Source organism: Primulina huaijiensis, chromosome 13 (genome assembly GCF_012295235.1).
Source record: "Primulina huaijiensis isolate GDHJ02 chromosome 13, ASM1229523v2, whole genome shotgun sequence".
NCBI lineage: Eukaryota > Viridiplantae > Streptophyta > Magnoliopsida > Lamiales > Gesneriaceae > Primulina > Primulina huaijiensis.
The window spans coordinates 14,175,227-14,201,866 of NC_133318.1; the positions used below are offsets into that span (position 1 = coordinate 14,175,227).

A 26,640-nucleotide genomic window follows, 5' to 3' on the forward strand; every position below is an offset into this window, starting at 1 on the left:
TCTTGTACTTAATAGAATTCCATAGAGTCATTAAAAGTCTATTGACATTTTGAATACCTATAGACTTTTGTAGAGTTTTTAAAAGTTAAGTTTGAATACCACAAGACTTTTTAAAATTCTACAAAAGTTTTCATTGAATACCACTAAACTTTTATGCGGTATATAAAAATCTAGATTGAATACCACAGTATTTTTAACTTCATAAAAATCATCTATAACCAATACAATACTTTATAACCAATACAATACTTTAGATTCCGTGATCAAAACATATTTTCCCAGATTGAAATTTGTAGTAGCCAAGTGCGTGGTCCGCTAGGTTAAAATTAAATCAAAACTTGATCTAACCCATCGAAATGATTCCGGCTCTTGACCAGTAGAGCCAGTTCTGGGGGGCGACGATCTCTACTTCAATCCAATCCCCTCAATTAAAAGAGTTGAGTGATTCAACAGAAGGGTGATGGATCCTGAACAGACGTTTATAAGGGTGCAGGAGAGATTTTCAGAGATGCTGACCCCCAAAATACGAGTCACGCTCGAGTATTTCTTCTTGTTCTTGGCCATTACCCTCTTCTGTATTCTTGTTGTCATGCACGCCAATTATGTTCAACAGGTACTTGCTTTCTTCGTCAATCTATTTTAAATCGGATTTCATTTTTGTGATTCTGATGTGATTATTGTTATTATCATGTTGAAGCCTGGTTGTTCAAGTGAGCTTTCCAATATCGAATTGTCCGAGGCCCAGCTTATTCACATTAGGGTATGGAGGCGATTTCTCTCGCGGTTACTTTCTATTTTCTTTTCTTCTCGATTTTTTTATTTGCTAAATTTTGTGTTTGATGCGACACAATGCTGTTATGTGCATACATATTGATATTTTTTCCTGGATAACTCGATTGTGATCGTGTATGCGCTGCTAGGTGGAACGGTTTATAGCCAATATTGGTAGTGGATTTTGTGTCTTTTTTTGCATTTTTCTGATCAAATTTCTATATGAGGCCGATGTTGACGCGGCTTCTGTTCTCTGATGCAGATAGCTAGTGCAGGACTGTGGTCACATGATGAGTCCATGTATGAAGCGGCGAACATTCGTGAAGCCGAATTGAATTCTAAAATGCAAAATCCTACCGAAGTTGATGGAAATGGACAATCTTGGTTGAGTTGGATAAGTTCTGATATGAGGGGGAAATCTGCATTAAAATATTGGAAGACTGATGACGGTATGGAATCTGAAAGAGAATTTGCTGTCAGCAGTGAGAGCTTTAAACCCGCAGATGATGATGGGCCTATGACAATTAGTAAAGATGCGGCACCTATTAGGTTCTTTAGTTCTCCTAAAGAATCACTTAAAGCAGCAATAATTCGTCAAGCCAAAAAGTGGCATGGTCGCTTATCTTTCCTTTTGAGATTGGCAAAGAAAATTCTTGGAGGTTTATGGGTGAGAACACAATGATATATGAGTTTGCTGCAGTGCGTTTGTTTATTTATTTGTTCTTTAGTTCATAATGTTTTCATTATTTTGTTGTTGATAAACATCTGTAGAATTCCCAGAGTAGGGCTTGCATGGGTGACTTGCACACAAAACTTCCAAATGGTAGTTGACGTAAAACTTCCCGATTTTGTCATATGTCAGGGCTTAAGATTAACTTGAAAAAAAGTGCTCTGTTGGGCCTTAATTGTGAAGAAGAAGTGGAAATATGGATGGGAAATTGGCCCATTAGATTTTCGGGGGTTTCACTAGGCAGAAATCCATTGAAAATCTCGTTTTGGGAACTTGTTTTGTCTAAGATGTCGAAGAAGGTAGTGAGTTGGAAGAAAACATTTTTGTCTAGAGGGGGTAGATCGACCTTGATCTCAGCAGTGCTTAATGCTTTGCAATGTACTTCGCGTCTTTTTTTAGGATTCCACGCGGTATTGCGGAGGTCATGGAGGAGATTATAAGGGATTTTTTATGGGATGAAGCTGATGGGGATTTACATTGTCACTTTGTTGCGTTGGAACAGGTTTGTAAACCGAAGGATAGAGGGAGCCTGTGTATTGGGAACATTTATCTGAGAAATAGGGTACTTTTGGGGAAATGGTGTTCGAGATTTCTTTCTGAAAGAGATTCGGTGTGGACTAAGGTTATATGGAGCAAATAAGATTTAAAGGATAATATGGATGGGATGTGGGCTTAGCAAGAAATGTTATATGCAGAAGCCCATGTAAGTTTATCTCTAGAATCTACCCGACTTTTCATCAGTCAGTGAGGGTAGTGCTTAAAGGGGGTAATATTATCAGGTTTTGGGAGGACAAGTGGTGGGGGATTCTTCTTTTAAGGATCTTTACCTTTCATTGTTTTAGATATCATCAGTTCATAACAAGCCTATTTCTCATTTTTTTCAGTTGGATCATTCATCCTCTTCGTCCTTTATATCTTGGGATTTGCATTTTCGGCGAGACATGAGGGATAAGAGTGAACGAGTTGAGCTTTTTGTTAGGAACCTTAGAGAGAGTTAGGTTGGTTGAGGGGTTGCTGGTACTAGAATTTTGATTGGGGATCCTTCATGGATTTTTTCAGTCAAGGCTTTCAACGAATCTTTCTTTCCACTCAGTGATTTTTCTTGCTTCTCTCTTTTTCATGTAATTTGGAAAGTGTCGATCGTATCTAAGTTTCAAGTTTTTTCGTGGATTGCGGTGCTGGAAAAGTTATCTACTTGTGAGATGATGCTAAAAAGGTGCCCTACTTGTTCTCTTTGCCCGAGTTGGTGCATTTTGCGTCGGCAAGAGGTGGAGACCTAGGACAATATTTTTATTCATTGCCCTTTCACGAGACGTCTTTGTTTTAGAGCATTGCAGGAGTTGGGTTTGGTCTGGGTAGTTCCGATGTCAACGAAGGAGTTATTTGCTGCAGATTTGGGACGCATCCTAGGCAGGAGGGGTATATTATTTTGGTTGGTGCCACGGTGGTCGTTCATTTTATTTTTTGGTCAGTTTGGTTGGAGAGTAATAGAAAAGTTTTTGACAATATAGAATAGTTTTTTGAAGAGTTGTGACACAAGATTAAGATTCGCGCTTTTATCTGAATTAGGAAGCACGAGGATTTAAGACATTCGCAGTTTCAGATTTAATCAGGGATTGAAGTTATATATATTGTTAACATGATTCGAGCTTTTGTTTTTTAGTGTGCGGACCTCTTGTCCTCCATTTGTAATTATTGTTTTTATTATATAATATATTATAGTTTCCTATAAAAAAAATAAACTATGGAACTCAAGATTTTGCAGTATATGGCCTTGGCTGAGTGTTTCCAGAGATTGGAACCTCAAATCAATTTAGGCATGAAAATAAATCTTGAGAGTGATGTTATCACGATTCGGATTACCAAACTAAAATCTCTGTCATGTCTCCGCTGCCTTTGAGGATTTGTGGTTATGTTTTTGGAAACCATTTTTTGTTTGCTCTTGGGTTATCTTGTGTGTTTTATTTTTTATTATCATGATTTCTTTGCGTATTAAAAGATTACAAGTTGTACATTATAATGTATTGACATCATGAATCTTTTTTTTTGTAATTACTGCTTGATGATACATACTATCCCCTAATGTTTTCAAACAATATTTGATGTGATTTTGTTCAAACGCTGATCGTTGAAAACTACTCATTTTATAGTTGTTGAAAATGAAGAAAATGCTGCTAGTGGTTGAGAAATCTTTTTTCCCACCTCTTTTCCTTATTGGAGAATAGAAAGAAAGCTGAATTGAATATGATTTGTAGTTATTGAACTATTTACCGCTGGTCTCTTGTATTTCGGAATACATAAAATTTCTTATTATTTAAAGCTTTATTTCGATGCAGGATATTGCTGGTATAAATTTGAGTTTTGATACTCCCAAGTGCCTAAAAATTTTGCATTTGGACGGTCTCAACTCCTATGCAGGTTGGTATCATATCTTCTGATTCAGTTATGAACTATTCATTGACATGGTTTATGTTGATGGATATACAAATGTTAACAGTTTTGGCTTGTCATCCATAGATATCACTTTTTAAATTTGGTTGGATGAATACAGAAATAGTTGCTGAAAGCTGCTACTTTCATTGCGTTTGTTTGCTAAAGAAACAAGCTGAGTTTTCCTGTTGGCGTGTCTTTAATAGGTCAGGCTATTAGTTAGGCAAATTTCTGTTTATCCCGGATTGGGTGCAAACTGGGTGATGGTTGTAGATTAAGATACTGTGGGAATATTGAGGTTGACGCAACGATTCCTTTGTGAGATTCCCAATGGCTTTCAATTGTCTTTTTAACCCAATGTTTTAATCTGAAATTTCTTCAAGGTTGAAGATTATTTGGTCATTTGTGGACTCTCCATGTTAGGGGAGAGGTCACACGTAGGGAGGAGGAGCAAACAGAGGCTCTTTCAATTATCTGTACGTTTGAAAGGCAGATAAATCAAGAAAAAAATTGTTATTAGCAACCACTCCGATGATAAGGAGAGAATGAATAGTCAAATTTTAATAAAAAGCACAAGGAGATGTGAATGATCTGAAACTTTGATGTTTAAATAAAAAATTTGTGCCATTGCCATATCTCAAAACGAAAGATGAAGTGTAAATGAAACATCTACAACTGTAGCAAGAGTATGCATTAATGCTCTTTATTTTCAGCAATGGGTATTTTTCCTTGTAAGAAAAAAGAAATAATTTTGATTTGTGACTTGTAGCGGAGAAATTTTTTTGGTGGTTCTAGATTGAACATTGCTTCAGAAAATGTTACCTCGTAAACTTTCCATCAAATAAAATCTGATGAGTGTACGATAATATTGTTGATTTCAGTACTTGTCTCCAAATCCTCATGTTTAAAGAAATCCTCATCTTAATCAGGATTTAGGTGTAAAATATTCGCTTCAAGAAAAATCACCGGATGTAAAATCTATGCTTATAGAGATGATAACCTTTATAAGAAAACTTGGAATAGTTCTTCCATTTTATTATATTTTCCCCCAGTTTCTGAAACCGAAGGGTAGACCCAAATTTGGCTGCAGCTTTGTCAAAATATTCTGAATGGAATTTTTTATAGTATACATGTATCTCTTACATATAATCTTAGATTGTGCTTGATGCCAATATCTCAGTACAGTGGCTTGAAATGAGAAGCAAAGCATTCGAACCTGCTTATTTATATACCATGGAAAAGGTAAGGTATACTTTTTTGTTACTTTGGCCTTTTGTTGCCTCCCTTTTTAGCATTTAGATATTTCAAGTTTCTTAAAGAAATGTTTTTTTGCATTGAACTAAAAATGCTGGTGTCTATTATTCGGCTATCGTTGATGTGGTAGGTTTTTGGTTTAGGGTTATTTCTTCTTGCCTGAGGAAGCTAGGTCAAAGCATAACATCCGTACCATCAACATCAGCATTTCAGCTCATCACAGTTGTTTTGGAAACCGGTAATATTATCGCCTCCCTTCCTAGCTCAGTTATGTGGATTTTATTACAGGATCTTGTTGAATTACATAATGAAAAGTGACCGAAATGAAGAAACTCAATTTTATGTTTGATTAAAGTTTTTAATTGGTCACAAATCAATGAGTATGTATCGCCTTTCATTATTTTCATTCCTTTACCATGTCACATACCCACCTAGAAACATAATTATGCATTACCCAATTAATGCGCTATCCTTGATTTGGTAGTTACATGCATTTATATTTGCATACTGATTTTGTCATATTTTTCCAGTTAATCTCATCCTCAAATTAATTTGTTTCACTTCCATATCCTGCCCCCGCTGAGTTTGACAAGTTCCATAAAAGGACTAATATGATGACACTTACCTTTTATATTTATATTAGTTGTAACATGTTTTTAATAATCTTTTTTGTCCAGATGGCAGCAGCTACTAATAAACAGACTTGTAGGATACGACACTATTCTAATTAATAGCTTGTTGAATTCTCCCGGCGAAGGTATCTAGAACTTCCCTAGATTAGAACTTCTCTAGATTCAATTGCGTATATAAAAATATTTGGTTAAAAGTTTTTTCTTTTCAAACCTGTGTTGACAATTGCACACGCATTGCTTTTTCATCGATGATCAATCCTGAGGAATGTCTAATTGCCCTTCTCTTTCCATGGTAAACTGAGCCCTGGTGACATTCTATTATTTGATGTCTTGGATTTCTTTTAATAACTGTGAAAATCAGCTTATATGTTGAGCTATTGCACCATGATGCTAAATGCTTCTGTATTTACTTTGCACACAATTATTCTACAACCTCAATCAATATGACCAACGTTCGACACCTTTTGAAGTTTATGTGTAGACTTCATCAAATGAACTAAAAGATTATTTTGTCAATGACTTAAAAATCAAGTAAGACATGTAATAAACAAAGGAAAATATTTAGTTTTTTAAGAAACAAGACATGGAAAACCTAAAATAGGCAAAAGAATTCACAAAATTACATATAACATACAGGATTGAGGTCCACAAACTAATAAAACAGGCCTTCAATTAAAATACATAATTAAATAAGCCAATAAATTAAATAACTTAAACTTGAAAGCATAATCTTTGAACTTATGAGTTTGCTTAACTTTGTTATGAATTGATCTGTGATGACATTGCTTTCTCCAAATAATAAGCATTAAAACTCTTGAGTAATTTTATATGACTCGTGATGAGGATTCCTTTGAGGATAGGATCACAAGTATTTTGCTCGTTAATGTTAATGGATATTGTGGAATTCATGCAGGTTATCTTTATAATTACCAAACAAAGGAGTTCTATAATCTCACTTATGCTCACGAGCAACCTGAAAGTTCTGCAAAGTTTGGAGGTTAAGCAATTATCTCATATGTTGGCCATTTATTTAGTGCTTCATGTACAATTACATGTAATTGTTTCTTTGACCAACACAATTTAGTAAAGTGCCTTCATGTGAATTTGGGTCCGAAAATGGGCCGAGTTATGCAAAACTGGTAATTTGACCCTTGAGAGCTAACCCAAATTGAACCCAACATACGCTTTTAATTTTGAATCATCATAAACAACTCCAATAGAAGTAAGAAAGTTCTTTGTAGATCTCGTGATAGATTGGATTGCTAAACCATTCAATAAGATGCTTACGATGAGACTTATTCATGAGATGTGGAGAAAGAAAATTTTAGCAACTTACAAGTCACGCTGTGAAATATTGAGCAAGAGGTATTGAGTATACATACATATGTTTGACAAGTTTATTGTATAAAATTCATATGGGTTAATTCTTTGAAGATGCATTATTTGTATTTAAGAAAAAGATTGATAATGCATGTGTGTTGAGAATGATGCTGGTGAGTGTAGAGTTGAAAAAAAAAAAACAATGAAACTTGCATTTGATAGTTTTCAACTCATAAAAGGCGTCCATAGAGTGCCATGAGTTTTTATTGTGGATATTTGGGAAAATAGGAGTTTATGTGGGTATATTAATGTGATTTAAGATATATAATGAAGTAGTAACTAGCATAAGGTTTGTAAGAGGTATTGCAAATAATTTTTATTGAAATCATTGTTTTGCTTGTGTCTATATCTCTTTGCTCTGCTATCATATTCCAGATATCTCATGGTGGTCATGATGACCTTGTCTTGATTGATGATTCTATTTTAGTTGATATAAATTGAACATATGGAGACAAACACTAGAGGAGAAAAGTTATAAAATTACTAGAACTAAAACAGTTTGCACATTTTGGCATGGAATAAGTTGAACTTCTGGGACGAACGATAGAGGAGCAAAGTTATAAGATAACTAGGACTAAAACAATTATTATATGTTTGTAGTTTGGAAGAATTTGGGACATAATGCCATGATTTGGCATAAATTCAGTCATTACTAGAACAAAAACAGTTTGCACATTTTTGGCATGGAATAAGTTGAACTTTTGGGATGAACGTTAGAGGAGCAAAGTTATAAGATAACTAGGACTAAAACAATTATTATATGTTTGTAGTTTGGAAGCACTCGGGACATAATGCCTTGATTTGGCATAAATTCAGCCATTATTGGAACTAAAATAGTTTGCACATTTTGGCATGGAATAAGTTGAACTTCTGGGACGAACGTTAGAGGAGCAAAGCTATAAGATAACTATGACTAAAACAATTATTATATGTTTGTAGTTTGGAAGTACTTGGGACATAATGCCATGATTTGGCATAAATTCAGCCCAGACGCCTTGTATATGTTGTAGTCTTTTTGCAAACAACTCGAAGGCTAGTTAAATGAAATGAGAAATTAAACAATGAATCACTGAATTTGATCAATAATATATGTATCGAAAGAAAATTGATTTAATAAGAAAATATTTGAGTAGTATGTCCAGTCAAGGAGTTAAAATGGTTGAATTTTGGGGTCAACTACGAGAAATGATCGACTCACAAGGGATTTGCAGTGGTTAAATGAATATTCTCTTGGAATAAGGGGGGAGGAGGTTCGGGTAGACTTATGGGTTTAATTAAAGCAATACTGCAAAAGGAGAGGCCGAACATTGTGGTTTTTCAAGAGATTAAAAGATAGTCGGTAGATAGGAATTTCATTGCAAGCATTTGGAAGTCTAGGTTAATTGAGTGGTTAATGTTACCAGCTGTTGGCAGATCAAGGGGTATTTTGGTAGTCTTGGACTTAAGACTGGTTTCGGTCAGGGATAATATAATGGGATAGTTTTCAGTTTCACTAGAAATCGAGAGGATAGTGATACCGGGTGGTGGTTTTCAGCAGTTTACGGGCCATATAATCCGAGAATACACAAGTTTTTTGGTATGAATTGGCAATATGTGGCAAGCATTGGTGTTTGGGAGGATTTTAATGTCATCTGATCATAAAGTGAAAATCTGACTAGTAATCCTCGACAATTAGCATGAGATTCTTTGATTCGTTGGTTACCTATGTAGCACGGACACTCCTAAAATTTTTTAAGCGTTGGACACAGATACGACATGCGGATGCACGTGTCAGATACGGCAAAATTGGTGTCGTTGAATTTTTGCATGTTTGACCAGCCGGATACGTCATGGACATGGCGGGGACACGTTTCGAAAAAAAATTGAATTTCTTTTGCCTTTCTTTTTAAATCAATGCTATGAAGTTGTACATTGTATATATTTACATAAATATGTATATATATTTCTACAATATATTTATATAAATACATATATCTATACAATTTTTAATTTTAAATTTATATATATATATAATTTTTATATATGTTTTAATAATTGTCGTATCCTAGCTGTATCGTGTCTTATATTTTCAAAATTTTTCGTATCACCGTATTCGTATCATATTCAATACGATACCCGTACCCGTATCTATGCAACATAGTTGGTTACGGAGCTGGAGTTGTGTGATCCACCATGCGAAGTTTCCTTGATCGAATATGAAGGCTTTCCTTATTTGTTGTGGACTTCATAGATTCTTGTTTTTAGGGGGATGGTTGGATAATTTTTTCCTTTTTTCAAACAAACAATGTTACCCAAAATTACTTCAGACCATTTTCCGTTAATTCTTGACACTTCGAAGGCAACGTGGGTCTGACTCCTTCAGATTTGAGAATGTGTGGCTAGATCATAAGAATTTTAAATCGACATTTTCATCATGGTGGAGTAACACATCTTCACGGTTGGGAAATGTATAAATTAATGGGGAAGCTTAAGTAATAAAAATTGACCTTAAAAAATTGAACGAAGAGGTCTTAGTGAATTTAGGAGTGAGATGTGCCAAGCTAGAAAATAAGATTCGACTGTTGCATGAGGAGAGTGAGGGCCGGGGGTCAGATGAGTAGCATATGAGAGAAGGGTAGCCAGAAACGGCTTAGAAGAGCAAGTTGGATAATCAAAAGGTAAAGGTGAAATGGTTAAGGGAAGGAGATCAAAGCACAAAAAAATTTCATTCGCTACTAAATCAGCGTAGTACCAGGTCAACTATCAATAAATTGGAGCAAGGTGATGGGTTGGTAACATCATATTGTGAGCGGATTGAGTCTCTCCTAGTAGATTTTTTTCGAAAATTATATATTAAGTTTGATGGAAGGGGTTGGGGCGTAGGAGGAGTGGTGCGATATTGATTGTGAGTCTGGATCAGAATTGGAGAGATGTTTTACGAAGGAAGAGGGATATTTTAAAAAGGGATATATTGAAGGTTTTTAATGAATTTTTCGAGGGGGTGATATCAATGGTATCACAAATGAAATGCATATATCTTTGATTTCTGAGAAAAAAGATTCTGTTAAGGTAAGAGATTTTTGGCGTATTATTTGACAACAAGCCTGTATAAGGTTATTGCTAAAGTCTTGTCTTTAAGATTGAAAAAAGTTATACCCATAACAATAGCCGAAACTCAGTGCTTTTATCGAAGGTAGAAAGATTCTAGATTGTTGTCTGATATCTAACGATTTGGTGGAGGAGTGGAGAATAATAAAAAGAAGTGGTGGGTCTTTAAAGTCGATTTCAAGAAGGCTTATGAAAATGTGGATTGAGGTTTTTGGAATTTGTCTTACTCAAAATAGGGTTCGGTGAGAGATGGAGAAGTTGGATTGAGGGTGTCGTGTCTTGAATGCGTTTTTCTCAATACTTATTAGTAAATTTAAGGGTGAGAAAGTTCTTCGGCAAGGTGACCCGCTTTCCCTATTTTTGTTTAACTTAGTAGTTGACGTGTTGGGAGGATTGATCGATAAGGCCAAGTCAATGAACCTTATTCGGGATTTGCATGTAGGAAGAGAAAGGGTAGAGATTTCCCATGTTCAGTTTGTGGATGATACTTTGTTCTTTGTAAAGAATGTTAACTATTTGCGATATTTGGTGGAGACATTGAATTCATTTTGTCATATGTCAGGGCTTAAGATCAACTTGGAAAAAAAATGCTTTGTTGGGCCTTAATTGTGAAGAGGAAGAAGTGTAAGGGTTAGCTAGTGAGATTGGATGTGGGAGGGAAAATTGATCCATTAGATGTTTGGGGGTTCCACTAGGCGGAAATCCGTTGAAACTCTTGTTTTGTGAACCTGTTCTGTCTAAGTCTCTAAGATGTCGAATAAGTTAGCGAGTTGGAAGAAAACATTTTTGTGTAGAGGGGGAAGATTGACTCTGATGTTAGCTGAATGCTTTGACAATGTAATTCATGGCTCTTTTAGGATTCCATGGGGTGTATCGCAGAGGTCATGAAGAAGATTATGAGGGATTTTTTATGAAATAAAGCTGATGGGGATTTACAATTTACATCTTCACTTGGTTGCGTGGAAACATGTTTGTAAACTGAAGGATAAAGTGGGCTTGGGTAATGAGAACATTTGTCTGAGAAATAAAGCACTTATGGAGAAATGGTGGTGGATATTTTCTTAAGAGAGGGAGAGAGACGGCATGTAAGAAAGTTATTGCGAGCAAATACGGTGTACAAGATAATGGTTGGGATGCGGGCTTAGCAAGAAATGTTACATTCAGAAGCCCATGAAAGTTTATCTCTAGAACATATTTGGCTTTTCATTAGTCAGTGAGGGCAGTGGTTAAATGCGCTAACGTTATTGGGTTTTGAGAGGACAAATGGTCGGGATAATTCTTCTTTAAAGGATCTTTATCCTTTGTTGTTTCAGATATCATCGGTTCATAACAAGCTTATTTCGCATTTCTTTCAGTCGTACCAATCTTCTTTTTCGTCGTCTATGTCTTGGGATTTGCATTTTCGGCAAGATTTGAGGGATGAGGAAGTGAAGGAAACACTTTTGGTTAAGAGCCTTAGAGAGTGTGTGGTTGGCTGAGGGGCTTGCAGATACTAGAATTTGGGTAGGAGATCCTTCAGGGATTTTTCAGTCAAGTCTTTCTACGAGTCTTTCTTTCAAGTAAGTGATTTTCTTTCTTTCTCTTTTTTCATGTAATTTGGAAAATGCAATCGCATTTAGGGTTAAGTTTTCTTGTGGATCGTTGTCCTGAGAAAATTATCAACTTATGAGGTGATGCAACAGAGGTGGCCTACTTGTTCTCTTTGCCTGAATTGGTGCGTGCTGCGGTGGCAAGAGGTGGAGACTCATGACCATATTTTTTCACATTGCCCTTTCACGAGACGCCTTTGGTTCAGAGCTTTGCAAGAGTTGGGTATGGTCTGGGTAGTTCCTAGGTCTACGAATGAGTTATTTGCGGCAGATCTTGGAAGCAATTTGGGCATATGAGGAGTAAAATTTTTCGGACGGTGGTCGTTCATTGAATTTGATGGTCAATTTGGTTGGGAAAGAATAAAATGATTTTTGACAATATAGAAGAGATTGTTGAAGAGTGTTGGGACAAGATTAAGATTCAGACTTCTAGTTGGATAAGGAAGTACAAGGACTTTAAGTCATTCTCGGTTTTAGATTTAGTTGGGGATTGGAGTTTTATATGTTATTAATATGATCTGAGCTTTTGTTGTTTAGTGTGTGGACCTCTTGTCGGCTTTTTGTAATTATTGTTTAAAATATATAATGGTTTCCTATAGAAGAGATTGTTGAAGAGTGTTGGGACAAGATTAAGATTCAGACTTCTAGTTGGATAAGGAAGTACAAGTACTTTAAGTCATTCTCGGTTTTAGATTTAGTTGGGGATTGGAGTTTTATATGTTATTAATATGATCTGAGCTTTTGTTGTTTAGTGTGTGGACCTCTTGTCGGCTTTTTGTAATTATTGTTTAAAATATATAATGGTTGCCTATATAAAGAAGTAGTGTCCAGTCGAGGGAGTTATTTTACATTTGAGTAGTGGTACCAAGTCAAGGAAATTATTTTGGTTCACCCTCAACTTGTAATATAAATAGATTGATATACTTAATGAAGTGTGAATACTTGATTGTAATCTCGTGCACATAGTCGAAATTGCAAGTTTTATCATCACTGTTGTGGTCAGGGTGATGTTACTATGATTTATTTGTTAATACGGAGATTTATGATGCCATGTCAGATCAATTTGTTGTCAAATAATTCATACTATCACTATCATGTAATCTCTTATAGCCTACACTTTTTAAATATAGTGGACACTCTGTGCCATGTTTTGCTCCGTGTAGTCCTGGTCGAAACAGAATTGTATATGCAGAAGTTAGCTTCAGAATAAAGCTTCTAGATATAGTTGTAAAATTTATCGTAAAAAATAAGTGGTTCAACCCTTGTGAGGAACAATATAATGACCAGTTCTTACAATTTGACTTCTTTCATCGGCTCTATTTTTCCCCCTTTTTCTTCTTTTTTTGAGATTTTGATTCTTTGGTAGATAAGTTGGTTTTGGTTTATTCTTTTTTTTTTTTTTGATAAGAAACAAAACGATATTATTAATTTTTTAGAATGTTACATTACAAGAAGCGGACTAGTGGTTCACTGGCACGAAATATTAGTTCATTAATTTTTAACAATACACATACGACCAAGTTGGTTTATTCTAGCCCAAACTAGCAGTTAACTTACTGAGTAATTGGTTCAGCTGTTTGCTTCCCCTTGTTAATTATTGGATGTAGAAATAATTGTATTTTCTTTGTCTAACAAACCATAGTTTAGCAAGGTACATCAATCAAATTTAAGAAGCTTTACTATGAGCTATACTGGCTATTGATATCTTTATTGGTGTTGGCATTTCAAATTTGTAATTTTTTGCCTTGAATTTGATACATTTCAGAGCTCCGTCATGAAAATGAGAGTGGAACGAGTTAAACATAATGTCTTTTTTCCTTGCAGATTACATTGTAACCAAGTGTGGTGTATTGATGATGTCGCTCTTTGTTTTCTTTACTACCACAATGTCAGTTTCATTCACATTGAGAGAGACACAAACTCGCATGCTGAAGTTTACAGGTGTGTTTGATAATTTTTTCACGTTGAATGGCAACTCCTAACCACGTCTGTGAGATGCTCAGCCCTTGGTAAATGTTGACAATTACCCATGAATGAAATTTTATTAATTAGCAATCTTGCACCATGTGCAAATTTGAAACAGGTACTGTGAGATCAATCAACTTGAATCTCACAGTAGCTGTCACCACACATTGGAGAATTGATCTCTGCACTTCTCATTGTTGTCCTGTTAAAAATCTCAAAATACATGTGGATCTTGAAACTTTGTTTTATCCCCTGGATTTTGGGTTTATGCAGTCTGTTGTAGTTGTCACACCATTCTCTTTATGTTTTTCAGTGCAGCTTCAACATCATGCTCGACATCGACTTCCAACATTTCAGCTGATTTTTGTGCATGTAATTGAATCCCTTGTTTTTGTACCGGTTAGTTTTCCGCTATGTCTGATCATGCCTTCTCCTCTGTTTACCCTTTAATATAATATTTTTTTCTGGACTTGACGGATGCAATTGCTTACCTTATCTCCAGATAATGATTGGAATCCTATTTTTCCTGTTCGAGTTCTATGATGATCAATTATTGGCTTTTATGGTTTTAATTCTTGTCTGGATTTGCGAACTGTTCACACTCATCAGGTTGTGGCCCTTCTTTTGACTCATTACCCCCGCCCCCCAATAAAGTTATCGAAGCTCTCTATATTTCAAATCAAGTTTTAAAGCACTTGAACAAATGTGAAAGTTAAACCTTGTTGCGGTGTTTATATATATATATATATTGCTCTTGCTCAGATCTTGCAAATATTATTTGGTCCTTCGAAAAAAGAAAACATAAATTGATTTTTAGAGAGGGAGAGGGAGAGGTGACTGCAATGATGCTGGGAAGATGTGATAAGTTTCTCCAGATAGCCCCTCTTTAATTTATTTTTCTCATACCATTGTGCTTGTTTTTGCCTGCAGTGTTCGCACTCCAATTTCGATGAAGTTCTTTCCTCGTTTCTTTCTTCTCTACTTCTTAGTTTTTCACATCTACTTTTTCTCCTATACACATGGTAATGACCAGTCAAATTCTTCACTTCAAATAATTGCTTTTTCCAATTCATGATCTCCTGACATGACCATTACTTTTCGACAGGATTTTCTTATTTAGCTCTTTCAACTACTGCGGCATTTATGCAACATCTTCTCCTTTATTTTTGGAACAGATTTGAGGTACTGTTGTTGTGCTAAACTCTTAAGTTTTTTTTCATTTGTGACTTTGTATCTTAAGATTTAAAAGAGTATGAACACGTATGGGGTAATTTTTTCTTGCTTTTACCAAACTTAGTTGATATGTGATGTTGCGCCAAACTTTATAGTCTTAACCAGGTTTAGCACCGGTGTCATACGGATATCCCATGTTCTCAAAGGTTTCATGTTGCACATGAAACAATAAATTGAATAAAAATAATACTTGTGTATGTTGAATAACTTTGAAAAACTTGCTCATTGCAATTTTCTAATCATGCAAGAGAACACATCTGACGCTCGATTTAAGTGACCCATCTGAAATTTGTGTGAATTTGATGATTATGTGTTAATTAAGGACGCTTTCGAAGAATTGTTGGACCAGTGTGTAGGAGATGAAGCTTTCGCTGATCATTAGTCTCTGATACATTTCTTGTCCCTTTGTGAGGAGTTTTTGATGCATTCTTGCACATGATGGGGTCAAAATGATTTAATTATTTTTATCATACAACTGTGTTTTTATCATACAACTGTATTGGACCATCTAGTCACTGAAAGTTGTGTGATACTTGAAAAGTGTAATTTTCCAATTTGGTTTTGGAGTATTGTATGAGTTGGTAAAAATATGTGTTCATTTGGCTTAAATACTTTCACATGCAGAGATAAGGAAAGTAGTGACTAGGCACATCATACCAAATCTTGCTTTAGGTTCTTCTAACATGGCCGGGAATAACATAGGGCATGTTCTTTCATCGGATATCCCTGTTTTCAGTTTATTTTATTGTGACACCAGTATATCTCCATCTCGTTGGTAAGGTTTCCACTATGATGATATGAGAGATTCACACTTGGGTTGTTTATTCAGGGCGTTCCGTCATTGTCGTAGGTCCATCACTTTCATTACATCGATGCGATCAATGAAAATGTTAATAAAGTTTAGATGTCTGTTAATAAGAGTAAAAGATCAAGGGGATAATAACATCTTCGGATCTTGTTTCATATTTAAGAAGAGTTCCTTTGCTTCTATTCCTTCGGTTCTAATGATCGCCGTGTTCTGCATGCTGGATCCTCTACTATTCTATGTTCTTCTTGAAAGTATGGCCTGATTCCATTTCTTAGTCTGCCTCTGGGAAGGTTGAGGCCGGATTGTAGGAAGTGGATTTACCCTACCTGCTGAGCAACTTTTTGTCTCAAGCTTCCAGTGTTGAGATTGCGGCCACTATTAGTAAAATCGAATTTATCACAGCGATACAGTTTTATATTTTGTTCACATTTGTAAACTTAGAATTGCAAAATCAATGAGGATGATTCTGATACTGCACCGTGTATAAAAGTCTTTAGTACATGTAGGAGGATATTTGCGTGTTTCTAATAACCTTGCTACCGTGTCAGGTTCCTGCTCTGCAAAGATTTATGCAAAATCGACGTTCAAGTTTTCAGCAGCATCCAGACTTTCATATTACATCCTCTACTATTCTAGCATCAACATTACGCATCACAAGATTAAACACAAGGAACTCAGGTCCTGTAAACCCAGATTTGGCACCTGGACCTGTACCTCAAACTGGAGTTGATACGGGAGCGCCAAGGAATGTAGCACCTGGTCCTGCAGGAGGGCAGATTAATGATAATCCTCTGAATATTGGAGGGCAACCTGTTATGCGGCAACCTGAGGCTGGGGGCAATCCTCTGAACTCGTTTAGTTCCCTGTTATTGTGGATTCTTGGGGGAGCTTCTTCAGAAAGCCTCAACTCTTTTCTGTCTATATTTCGAGACTTGAGAGATCAAGGCCAAGTTTATGCGGATTCTCCGCGGCAAGAAAATCTTAATGTACCACTGAACAATGAATAATGTCTGTGACCGAAAATATTATTCACACCGGGGCTGCATCCCATTACGTGATCTGTAAATATGGTTTACAGGAGGTGGCGCCATGTAGTTTTTGAACAGATGAGTTAGTTCCAACTCACAGCCATTTATACGGACTATTATGTCTAGCTGAGAACGAAAAATTGAAGTTGGTTTTGGTGCCGAAGTAAATCATGATGTCATAGAAGCCAAAGACGTATAACATTATGGATAATCTTCTTCTTGTTTCGTCTTCCTTTTTTCCCCTTGAAAAATTCCTTTTTTCTTTCCTTGGAAAAGAAAATACCCTTTCTGTAAGATAAGAAATGATGGGACGAAATCGTCTACTATTTTTGTGTTTATATTTTACTCAAACAAATCTTATTATCACGAATTTAAAATTTTAAACGCACCAAATTTTATATATAAACAAAATATAATAAATAACAAATAAAACATCTGATTGAATTTATCTTTAAAAAATCAACAATTTGTTTTAATTGTTTATCGGCTTGATATATATATATTTTTTAAAAAAGATGAATCAAATGTAAGTGATTTATTGTATTTTGTTTATATATAATATTTAGTGTGTTTAACTTTTGCAAGGAACTTTTTTTTAGCATAATATAGTACAATTTGTAGCTTCAAGTATGACAAATGATTCGTTCCAAAAGGGATTTGAAATTTCAATGGTAGCATTTTAAGAATTTAGTTTTTTATGTATTGAATCTGTAACTTTGTTTAACTAATTAATGTGTGTGGGCATAGACAACTAAAGAGAAGAGTTTATAATAGAATTGATGATTCTTTTTGTAAGCGCTGACGATCAGGAAAGGATAGCAAGATTTACTCAATTTAATAAAAAGAAATAGTCTCGTGAAAATTTGTGATTTTGACAATTCTCTAAAATAATAAAACTAAGATTCCAAATGAATCGTGATAATGAAATATTTTTTGATTGAACTTGAATATATTTTTGAGTGAGAATTAATTTATTTACAACTCTTTGTGATTCTCAATATTTTATTTACAAGTATATTAGCTTTGATTTGAACTTTTGCTCAATGAAGCTGAATAGTTGTCACCCCTCCCCCATATCGGCTTCCTCCCTATGTTAGTCTTTCTTAGTCCTAACTCCAAAATCACTTGAAAACAATCAATAAATCGGTTAGAGGGCGTCGGGGTTTCTCCGGCATGATCACTTCAATGCCTAAGCCGGCTAAAACATACGGAGAGTATAAAAAAAATAGAGAAAATATATCACGAAAAAGGACAAAAACCCTAATATGTAATGTGTGTTTTCTTATTGGGGAAAAATGCCAATAAATAATAAAAATATATAATTGTTTAATTTATTAAACAATGTACCTTAGTTCATTTTTTCAATCTTATCATGCCATATAACATTATAAGATGATCAGCGCACAGTTTTAGTTTTGTATATAATTTATTTTAATTTTTGTGATAACAAACAATGTCTAACTATTATATGATCCAACCGTCATTTTATGTATTTAAAAGTGTCGAGTCGGAGTCCAAGAAGTTTAGCCACATTGCTTTCTCTCACCAGATTCTTTGAGCTGGAATTTATGAGTGTAATTTGATTTATATCTAGACGGACTCTCCAACGGTTACAATACATGACCAAATTCTTCAAGCTGGATTAAATAGGAACCAAACCGGACTATCCATTATTCAATCGGCCATTGTCTTGTTGCTGCAAAGTGCTTAGTACAATTGGTCTTCGAGCTGGACTTCACAAAGTTCAAGACAATCCTATCTATCAGCTCGTTAGTATCAGAAGATAATTTTAACCAATCATGCACAAGAAACAAGACTATCAGAAAGATCAAAATGCCTCCCAATAAAGACAGAGAATTGTTGCAGTCTTTTCTATCTTCATATCAATTTTTCAGAGCCGTTAGTTTACATATTTCGCCAGGCGCCAACAATAATTTAATGTAGTGTATGATAAATCTAAATTTGACCCTCTCATGTATTATTTTTACAATAAATCTATAACTACACACCTTGAAATAGGAAACAAAGCAAAGTTGTGCTAGGTTTTGTGAGGAATCTGCGTCAGGAACCATCAGTTGCGACTGTGTGGTTAGGCTGTGAGAAGTAGTCTGTAAAATCCGATGGATATGACCCGACGAAATTTTGGTTAAAAATGTATGACATTTGTTTTAACTTACGGAAGTATGATGAACCATAAAAAAGGAATACATCGATCTATGATATATAGGCTGAAAACTTTGTGTAGCCTTATGCTATTGGGTAAGATCGATAGGTGTAACAACGTCACATACTAAGATCTAAAAAAAGTAAATAAAAATTGAAAACAAAGGTAAAATGAGAAGTGAGATTAAATTGATTCAAAATCTAAACAAAATAGACTAAATCAGGATAATAGGGACTAAATTGTGAACATGTCAAAACATTAAAGACTAAATCAAGAATTTTCACGTGGAAAGAGATGCAATACATGCAAATGAGATGGTCTCGCTTTGAACTCACTAGAAAGCAATCTATTGAAAGTGTGTGTAGAAAATTGAATTGAATTAATAGACTTAATTTATTCGTGAATTGTAAAACGTTAATTTCAAGGGATATTGACATGAGTATGCTGTCCTAGATATAAAAGTTATTACTTTAACACAAAAATTTTTGTTCTCCAGCAGTGGATTAAGAGAACAAATTAATGAAATTCAACATTAAATCGCCCTATCTCTTCTCTTCTTCTTTTTACTCACACTAGTTCTTATTTAAATGTGATTAAATGTATGCACCACTTAAACTGTAACGTTTCCAACGTCTCATTCATGCTTAATCATACATTAAATGAAAAATACTTTTTCTTTTAAAAAAGAAACATGTGTCGTGCTTACTCTATAAAATAACATGCATTCGAAACTAAATCTCAAAATTTCATATGCAATTGTTCTTAACCAAAATATCCATAAAATCCAAAAAAATTTCTAACATGCTAGAAACCAATAAAATGTTTTCAACTATTTTACCAATCATGAATCAAATAAAGTATTTAGGTTGTGAAAAGATTCATAATTTCATGAACATGCTGCTAGAGGATCTCGGATAGCGTGCCATGCAACCTTCCCGCTTACTCGGCTATCCGTCCCTTGTCCGTCTTCTAATCCGTTAACAGCATCCACCTCACCTGTACCATCCAAGCATTGTGAGTCTAAAGACTCAACAAACATATTCATTTACTATGAGTACATAATAAAAATATCATACATGCATAAGACGTGATTATAACACAAAAGTGTAACATTTTTTGCTTTAGGTGATGAATTATAATGCAAATATGGTAACCACCATTAGAGCACATTCATTGAGTTTCATGATCATGTAGATAATCGTGCAACTTAGGTATATCATTTGATACAGCCCGTACTAGCTGAAGCCAATATGTGTACCATCTATTTTTGTTTGGAAAGGTCTTTCCAGGGCTAATACCTGGCACCCGTTCTGTACTGCCATCACAAGTACACATAAACATAAAAATAACATTTTCATGCTTTTCATTTTATGCCCATAAACATTCATAATTGAAAATCATTCATGTCATTTACAAGAAAATTAAACAAGTCTTATGAATTTTAATAAACATCTTGCTTTCATACTTAAAATAAATTTCATGAAAATAAATATTTAGATCATCATGCATTACATATAAACATCGATCCACACAAGTCATTCTCCACGTTCTCGATGACATTTCGTGCATCATTCATACAAGACCACACTCGGAACCTTACATGTATGCTATAGAACAAAACTTGAACAAAAAGAAATGTAAAACATTTTTCATACCTAGACGGGGACGTGAGCTACTTTGCCACATGTTTCCCAACTCATGTGGGCGTGCCCCCTTGCATGGGTGTCCCCCTCGCTCGCTGGCCAATACAAACGAGGGAGCACACACACAAATCCGCTTAACTTTGCCTCACGAATGCACGACTCGACATCATGCATCCACACGCATAACACATGATTTTCCCCCTTGTCTTAGACCAGTGATACACCACAAACATTGTCCTTTCAAATCATAATCAAGAATTTTGTCCCAAAAACACATCAAAATCCTTTTTCTAAGTCAGAAAAATTAGATTTTAACTTTTCAAACCATAAACCAAAACCCGTGCTTCTAAATCGTCGAGAACGACTTACGCTTCACGTGTACACTTCATCATAACTAGCTTCCTTCAAAATATTGGGATTACTTGCGAGAAAACATCGCAAATTTAATATACACACACCAATATAAAAATATTTAATATCGCTTAAATATTGATTTCAAATGAGTGAATAAAACTTGCTTTTGATTGTCGGTAGGGAATAACTCGGACTCTGGGAACGCGATTCTAGACTTCAAACGAAAGAAGCACATGAAAAATCTTCCCAACCTAGTGTTGAAATTTTTGGAAACCTAGGGAAAAAGGGGGAGAGGCGGCTGCAATGTGAAAAATAAGGAAGGCACAAAATATGGCTTGGACCCTAATTATTAAATATAAAAGTCTACGGGCCGGAAGCTGACCCATATTGATTAAAATTTAATCTTTTAAAATAATTCTCTTTCTTAATTTTAAAAATTAAATAGCATGCATTAGTAATAAATAAAAATTGAATAATAAACATATATTTCTTTAAAATTCTTAAACCTTGCTCATAGACAAATCTCGATTCCATTCGCCACGGAATTATACCCATACATAAAAGCATCAAACTAACTTTTGCATATAAATTCATAATTTAAAATTTAAATCATTAAACACATAATTTTCAAAATAATGAATTAAAATTTCTCGTGAGTGGATTCATAGATTTTTGGACTTTGCAACTCTTCTCTCCTTAAAAGAATTTTGTCCTCGAAAATCAAATTACCAAATAACTCGGGGTAACGACTGCGCGTATCAATTTCGATTTCCCAAGTAGCTTCTTCCACCAACTGACTTCGTCAAAGGACTTCAATCATCTTGATTTCTCTATTTCTCAACTTCCGAACTTGAATGTCAAGGATCTGAACTAGCGTATTCTTATAAGACAAGTTGGTGTCCGCTAGACGGGTTCGTAGCAAATCCCATGAGAAGATTTGAAATATATTATCTAAGCATAGAGATGTGAAACACACTGTGAACTCCAGATAGATTTGGGGGTAAGGAAACTCGGTACGCTCGAGCCCCAACTCGATCTAGGATCTAAAAAGGTCCAATATACATTGGGCTAATCATTCCCTTCCTTCCAAACCTCATCACCATTTCATAGGTTATACTTTAATAAAACATGGTCCCACCTCAAACTCCATTTCTCTTCGTTTTCGATCATCATAATTCTTTTGACGACTTTGGGCTGTCTGCACTCTATCTCAAACCTTAGCCACTAGACCAACCGTTTGGGTCAAAATGTCTGGCCCCAAAACAACCATCTTGCTTGCTTCATTCCAATGCAGTGGAGTTCTGCACTTTCTCCCATACAACGTCTCATACGGAGTCATGCCAATAGTAGTATTGGTTAGACCAAACGGCATAACAAGGAACTCATAGTGACAATAACGAGTTCTAAAAGTTGTTTTGTGAATATCCCCGTCCTTCACCTTCAACTAGTGGTAACCTGACCTCCACTCAATCTTTGAAAACACCACTGCTCCTTGTAACTGGTCGAACAAATCATCAATCCTAAGTAGTGGGTATTTGTTCTTCACCGTAACCCTATTCAATTCTCGGTAATCGATACATAAACACATCAAACCATCATTCTTGTGAACAAATAACACCGGTGCTCCCCATGGTGACACACTTGGTTTGATAAAGCCTTTATTAAACAAATCTTGCGGTTGTTCCTTCAAACCCTTCATCTCCGAATGTGCTAATCTGTATGAAACTTTAGAAATTGGTGTGGATCCTGATATGATCTCAATTGCAAACTCCACTTCCTTAGCTGGAGCTAATCCCACAATATCATCCGGAAACACCTTAGGAAAATCCCGAGCCACTTATACTTCATTCATATTTAGTCGAGGCGCCTCTGGATCCACGAAGATGCTTGATAGAAAGCCGTCACATACATCGAGCCTTACATTCAGAAATAACATAACACAGGTTCGTCTTCGATGCAACATAGAAAATGAACGTCTCGTTATTCTGTAAGTTCAAAGTGATGGTTCGCTGTTTACAATCTATGACAGTCTCATGATGGAATAACCAGTTCATAACAAAAATCACATCAAATTCAGCCATACTCAAGACAATAAAATCAGCATGTATTGTACGATTATGAATTTGCATCCTACAGTTCCTCACAATACTATTACTTTTCAATTCTTCCTCAAAAGGTAAAGAAACACTATATCCCATTAATATTTTATCTGGTGGTGTAATGCTTAACTTTGCAACAAATGCCACAAATATGAAAGAATGGGTAGATCCAGAATCTATCAACGCATGAGTAGGTAAGTCGACAATAAGGATCATACTTATGATAATGGCCGCATCCAGTTCCATTTTCTCTTGTGTCGTGGAAAACACTCGTCCTTTGACCAGTTCCTTAGTTTGGGGGCAATCCTTAGCATAATGTCCTGTATTCATGCATAAGAAGCACAAATTCGAACCCAACATGCACTGGCCATGATGAAGATTCCCATACTTCGGGCATGCAACTCTATCATCGGCCATCAGGGCAGTGCCGACTGCTGGTATTAGCCCCTGAGGTCGTTGTTGTGTCTGTAGTGGCTGTTCTTGAAATTGCATAAGGATTGACCTCTTCTTACTTGGTCCTCGTTGATCTTGACCGTGGTTGCTAGCTCTCTTACTCTACGCTTATTTCACCATCTCGCTCCTGTCCCTCTCAAACATAAGTTCTTGATCCATTGTTTTCCTATAGGTGGCAGCTCTGCTCAATTTGACATCATGTCGGATAGCTGCATTCAAGCCCTGCATAAAGTGCTTCAGCTCTTATTGTGGCTTTTCGACGATCAAGGGAAAAAGTACACGTACTCTCAAACTTCTTCACATGCTCTGCCACTGACATGCTTTCCTGACAAAGCTCCTAGAACTTTCTACCCAACTTATTCTAATTGTCAGCGATGAAGGACTTCCCATAGAATACCTCCTTGAAGCCATCCCGAGTCAGCGTCAAAAGTTTCACCGTCAAACTTGCCCCTTACAAGCATCATCCCAGAACATGAAAATTGCACACCTCACTCTGTCTGCATCTACCAGCTGCATAAAATCAAAGATAATCTCCAACGATCAGATCCTCCCTTCAGCAATCATGGGGTCAGTAGTGCCCTTGAACTCATTAGGTCCCAATTCCCTGAAATGCTCTAAAATTGGGTTTGCACCTCCAGCAGGGCGGCCATGTACACTGTTATTCGTTGAGCCCTCAGAAGTTGCTGAATCTGTTCCCCTTGCGCACAACTCTGCTCCTGCAAAACCTCTCCCAGTACAGCCAGGAATTGATTGTTTTGATTATCGGCATCGTTATTGTTCCTACAGACAACGATAATCATGGTTGGACTAGCTGCGGTGCATTGCTATTGTTCCTACAGGCAGCCATAATCCTATATTTCCAACATTATCCACGTCACCAACACAAGGTTTTCTTACAATCATACGTAATCATAAACATAAACAAACACATAACTTTTAAATTTTAAAACATAAATCATACATACATGGTAATGAAAGTATTCGATTCCTTAACGAGATTGCATGCACGTACTGTCCTTCAGAACCAACCGCTTTGATACCAACTGTAACGTCCCCGACGTCTCATTCATGCTTAATCATACATTAAATGCGAAGAATGCAAAATACTTGTTTTTTTTTTTAAAAAAAACAATTGTCATGCTCACAATATAAATATCATGCATTCAAAACTAAATCTTAAAATTTCATATGCCATCGTTCTCAACCAAAATATTCATAAACTCCAAAAAATTTGCTAACATGAACACTAGAAACCAATAAAAATGTTTAACTCCAACTATTGTACAAATCATGAATCAAATAAAGTATTTATGTCGTGAAAAGATTCATAATTTCATGAACATGCTGCTAGAGGATTTCGAACAGTGTGCCATGCAACCTTCTCGCTTACTCGGCTACTCCGTACCTTGTCCGTCTTCTAGTTAATAGTATCCTCCTCACTTGTACCATCCAAACATAGTGAGTCTAAAGACACAACAAACATATTCATTTACTAATGAGTACATAATAAAATTATCATGCATGCATAAGACGTGATTATAGCATAAAAATATAGCATTCTTTGCTTTAGGTGATGAATTATAATGCAAATGTGGTAACCACCATTAGAGCACATTCGTTGAGTTCCATGATCATGTAAATAGTTGCGCAACCTAGGTATATCATTTGATACAACCCATACTACTCGAAGTCAATATGCATACCGTCTATTCTTGTTTGCAAAGGCCTTCACGGAGCTCATACCGGGGTACCAGTCCCGTCTGTCACCACAAGTACACTTGAAAATCATTCATGCCATTTAAAAGAAAATTAAGCACGTCCTATGAATTTTTATAAACATCATTTTTTATACTTAAAATAATTTTCCCGAAAATAAATAATTAGATCGTCATGCATGACATATAAATAGCGATTCACGCAAGCTGTTCTCGACGACATTCAATGCATGATGCATGAAATGTGGGTGGCTTAGCGGCCACCTTAGCAAGAATTCACATGCGTGAACCACTTCCCTTCGCCCCCACGCACGCACAACTCGACTCTACGCATTCACATGTATAAAACATGATTTTCCCCCATGGCTTAGATTCCTAATACACCACTAAACACCATCCTTTCAAATCATACTCAATAATTTAAACCCAAAAACACATCAAAACCCTTATTCTAAGTCAGAAAAATCAGATTTTAACTTTTCAAACCATAAACCAAACCCATGCTTCTAAACAGTCTAGAACAACTTACACATCACATGTACTATCATCATACCTCTCTTCCTTCAAAATATTGAGATTCCTCACAAGAAAACATCACAACTTTAATAAACACATGATATCAATATCAAAATATTTAATATTGTTTGGATAGTGCTTTCAAATGATTGAATAAAACTTGTCTTCGATCGTTAGTAAGAAATAATTCAGATTCTGAGAATGCGATTTTAACCTTCAAACAAACGAACCACACGCAAAATCTTCCTAATCTACGAGTGAAATTTTTGAAAACCTAGGGGTAAAAAGGAGAGAGGCGTTTGCAATGTTAAAAATTAGATAGGGAAAAAAATTTGACTTGAACCCTAATTATTAAATAAGCCGGAAGCTGGCTCATAAAACATAAAATTTGGTCTTTTAAAATATTTCTCTTCCCATATACTTTTAAAAAATATTTAACATATCTTAGTCTTAAATAAAAATTGTATAATAAACATATATTGGTTAGAGACTAATCTTGATTCCCTTCGTCATCGAAAAACTTCAAATAACTTTGCCTATAAATTCATAATTTAATTCATTATTGGATTTAGTTGTTCATGTGGGGTTTGACACAATCACATGATAAGATAAAATATTTTTTTTTTAAGAATTTGATACTTATTAACATGGTTTAGCCTAGAGACCAATCATATCGCCATACTTTTCATATTCAATTAAATTTTATCGAGAGGTATAATTATGGTGGTGTAGTATGAATATACATCGCACTCTTTGCTCAATAAATGTGAAATATTATTTGATAAATAT

At 35.4% G+C, this 26,640-nt stretch overlaps 1 protein-coding gene across 1 annotated transcript; it reads left to right on the forward strand.

The window, feature by feature from the left end:
* Nucleotides 1-278: 278 nt before the first annotated feature.
* On the forward strand, nt 279-17,143 carry LOC140990891 (membralin-like protein At1g60995). Its single transcript, XM_073460730.1, has 14 exons — nt 279-613; nt 698-760; nt 1,034-1,438; nt 3,838-3,919; nt 5,112-5,173; nt 5,329-5,423; nt 5,863-5,942; nt 6,731-6,814; nt 13,698-13,814; nt 14,152-14,237; nt 14,341-14,447; nt 14,769-14,860; nt 14,944-15,020; nt 16,428-17,143. The coding sequence occupies exons 1-14, from the start codon at nt 461-463 to the stop codon at nt 16,884-16,886; spliced, it is 1,962 nt and encodes a 653-aa protein (XP_073316831.1). The 5' UTR covers nt 279-460; the 3' UTR covers nt 16,887-17,143.
* Nucleotides 17,144-26,640: the final 9,497 nt, after the last annotated feature.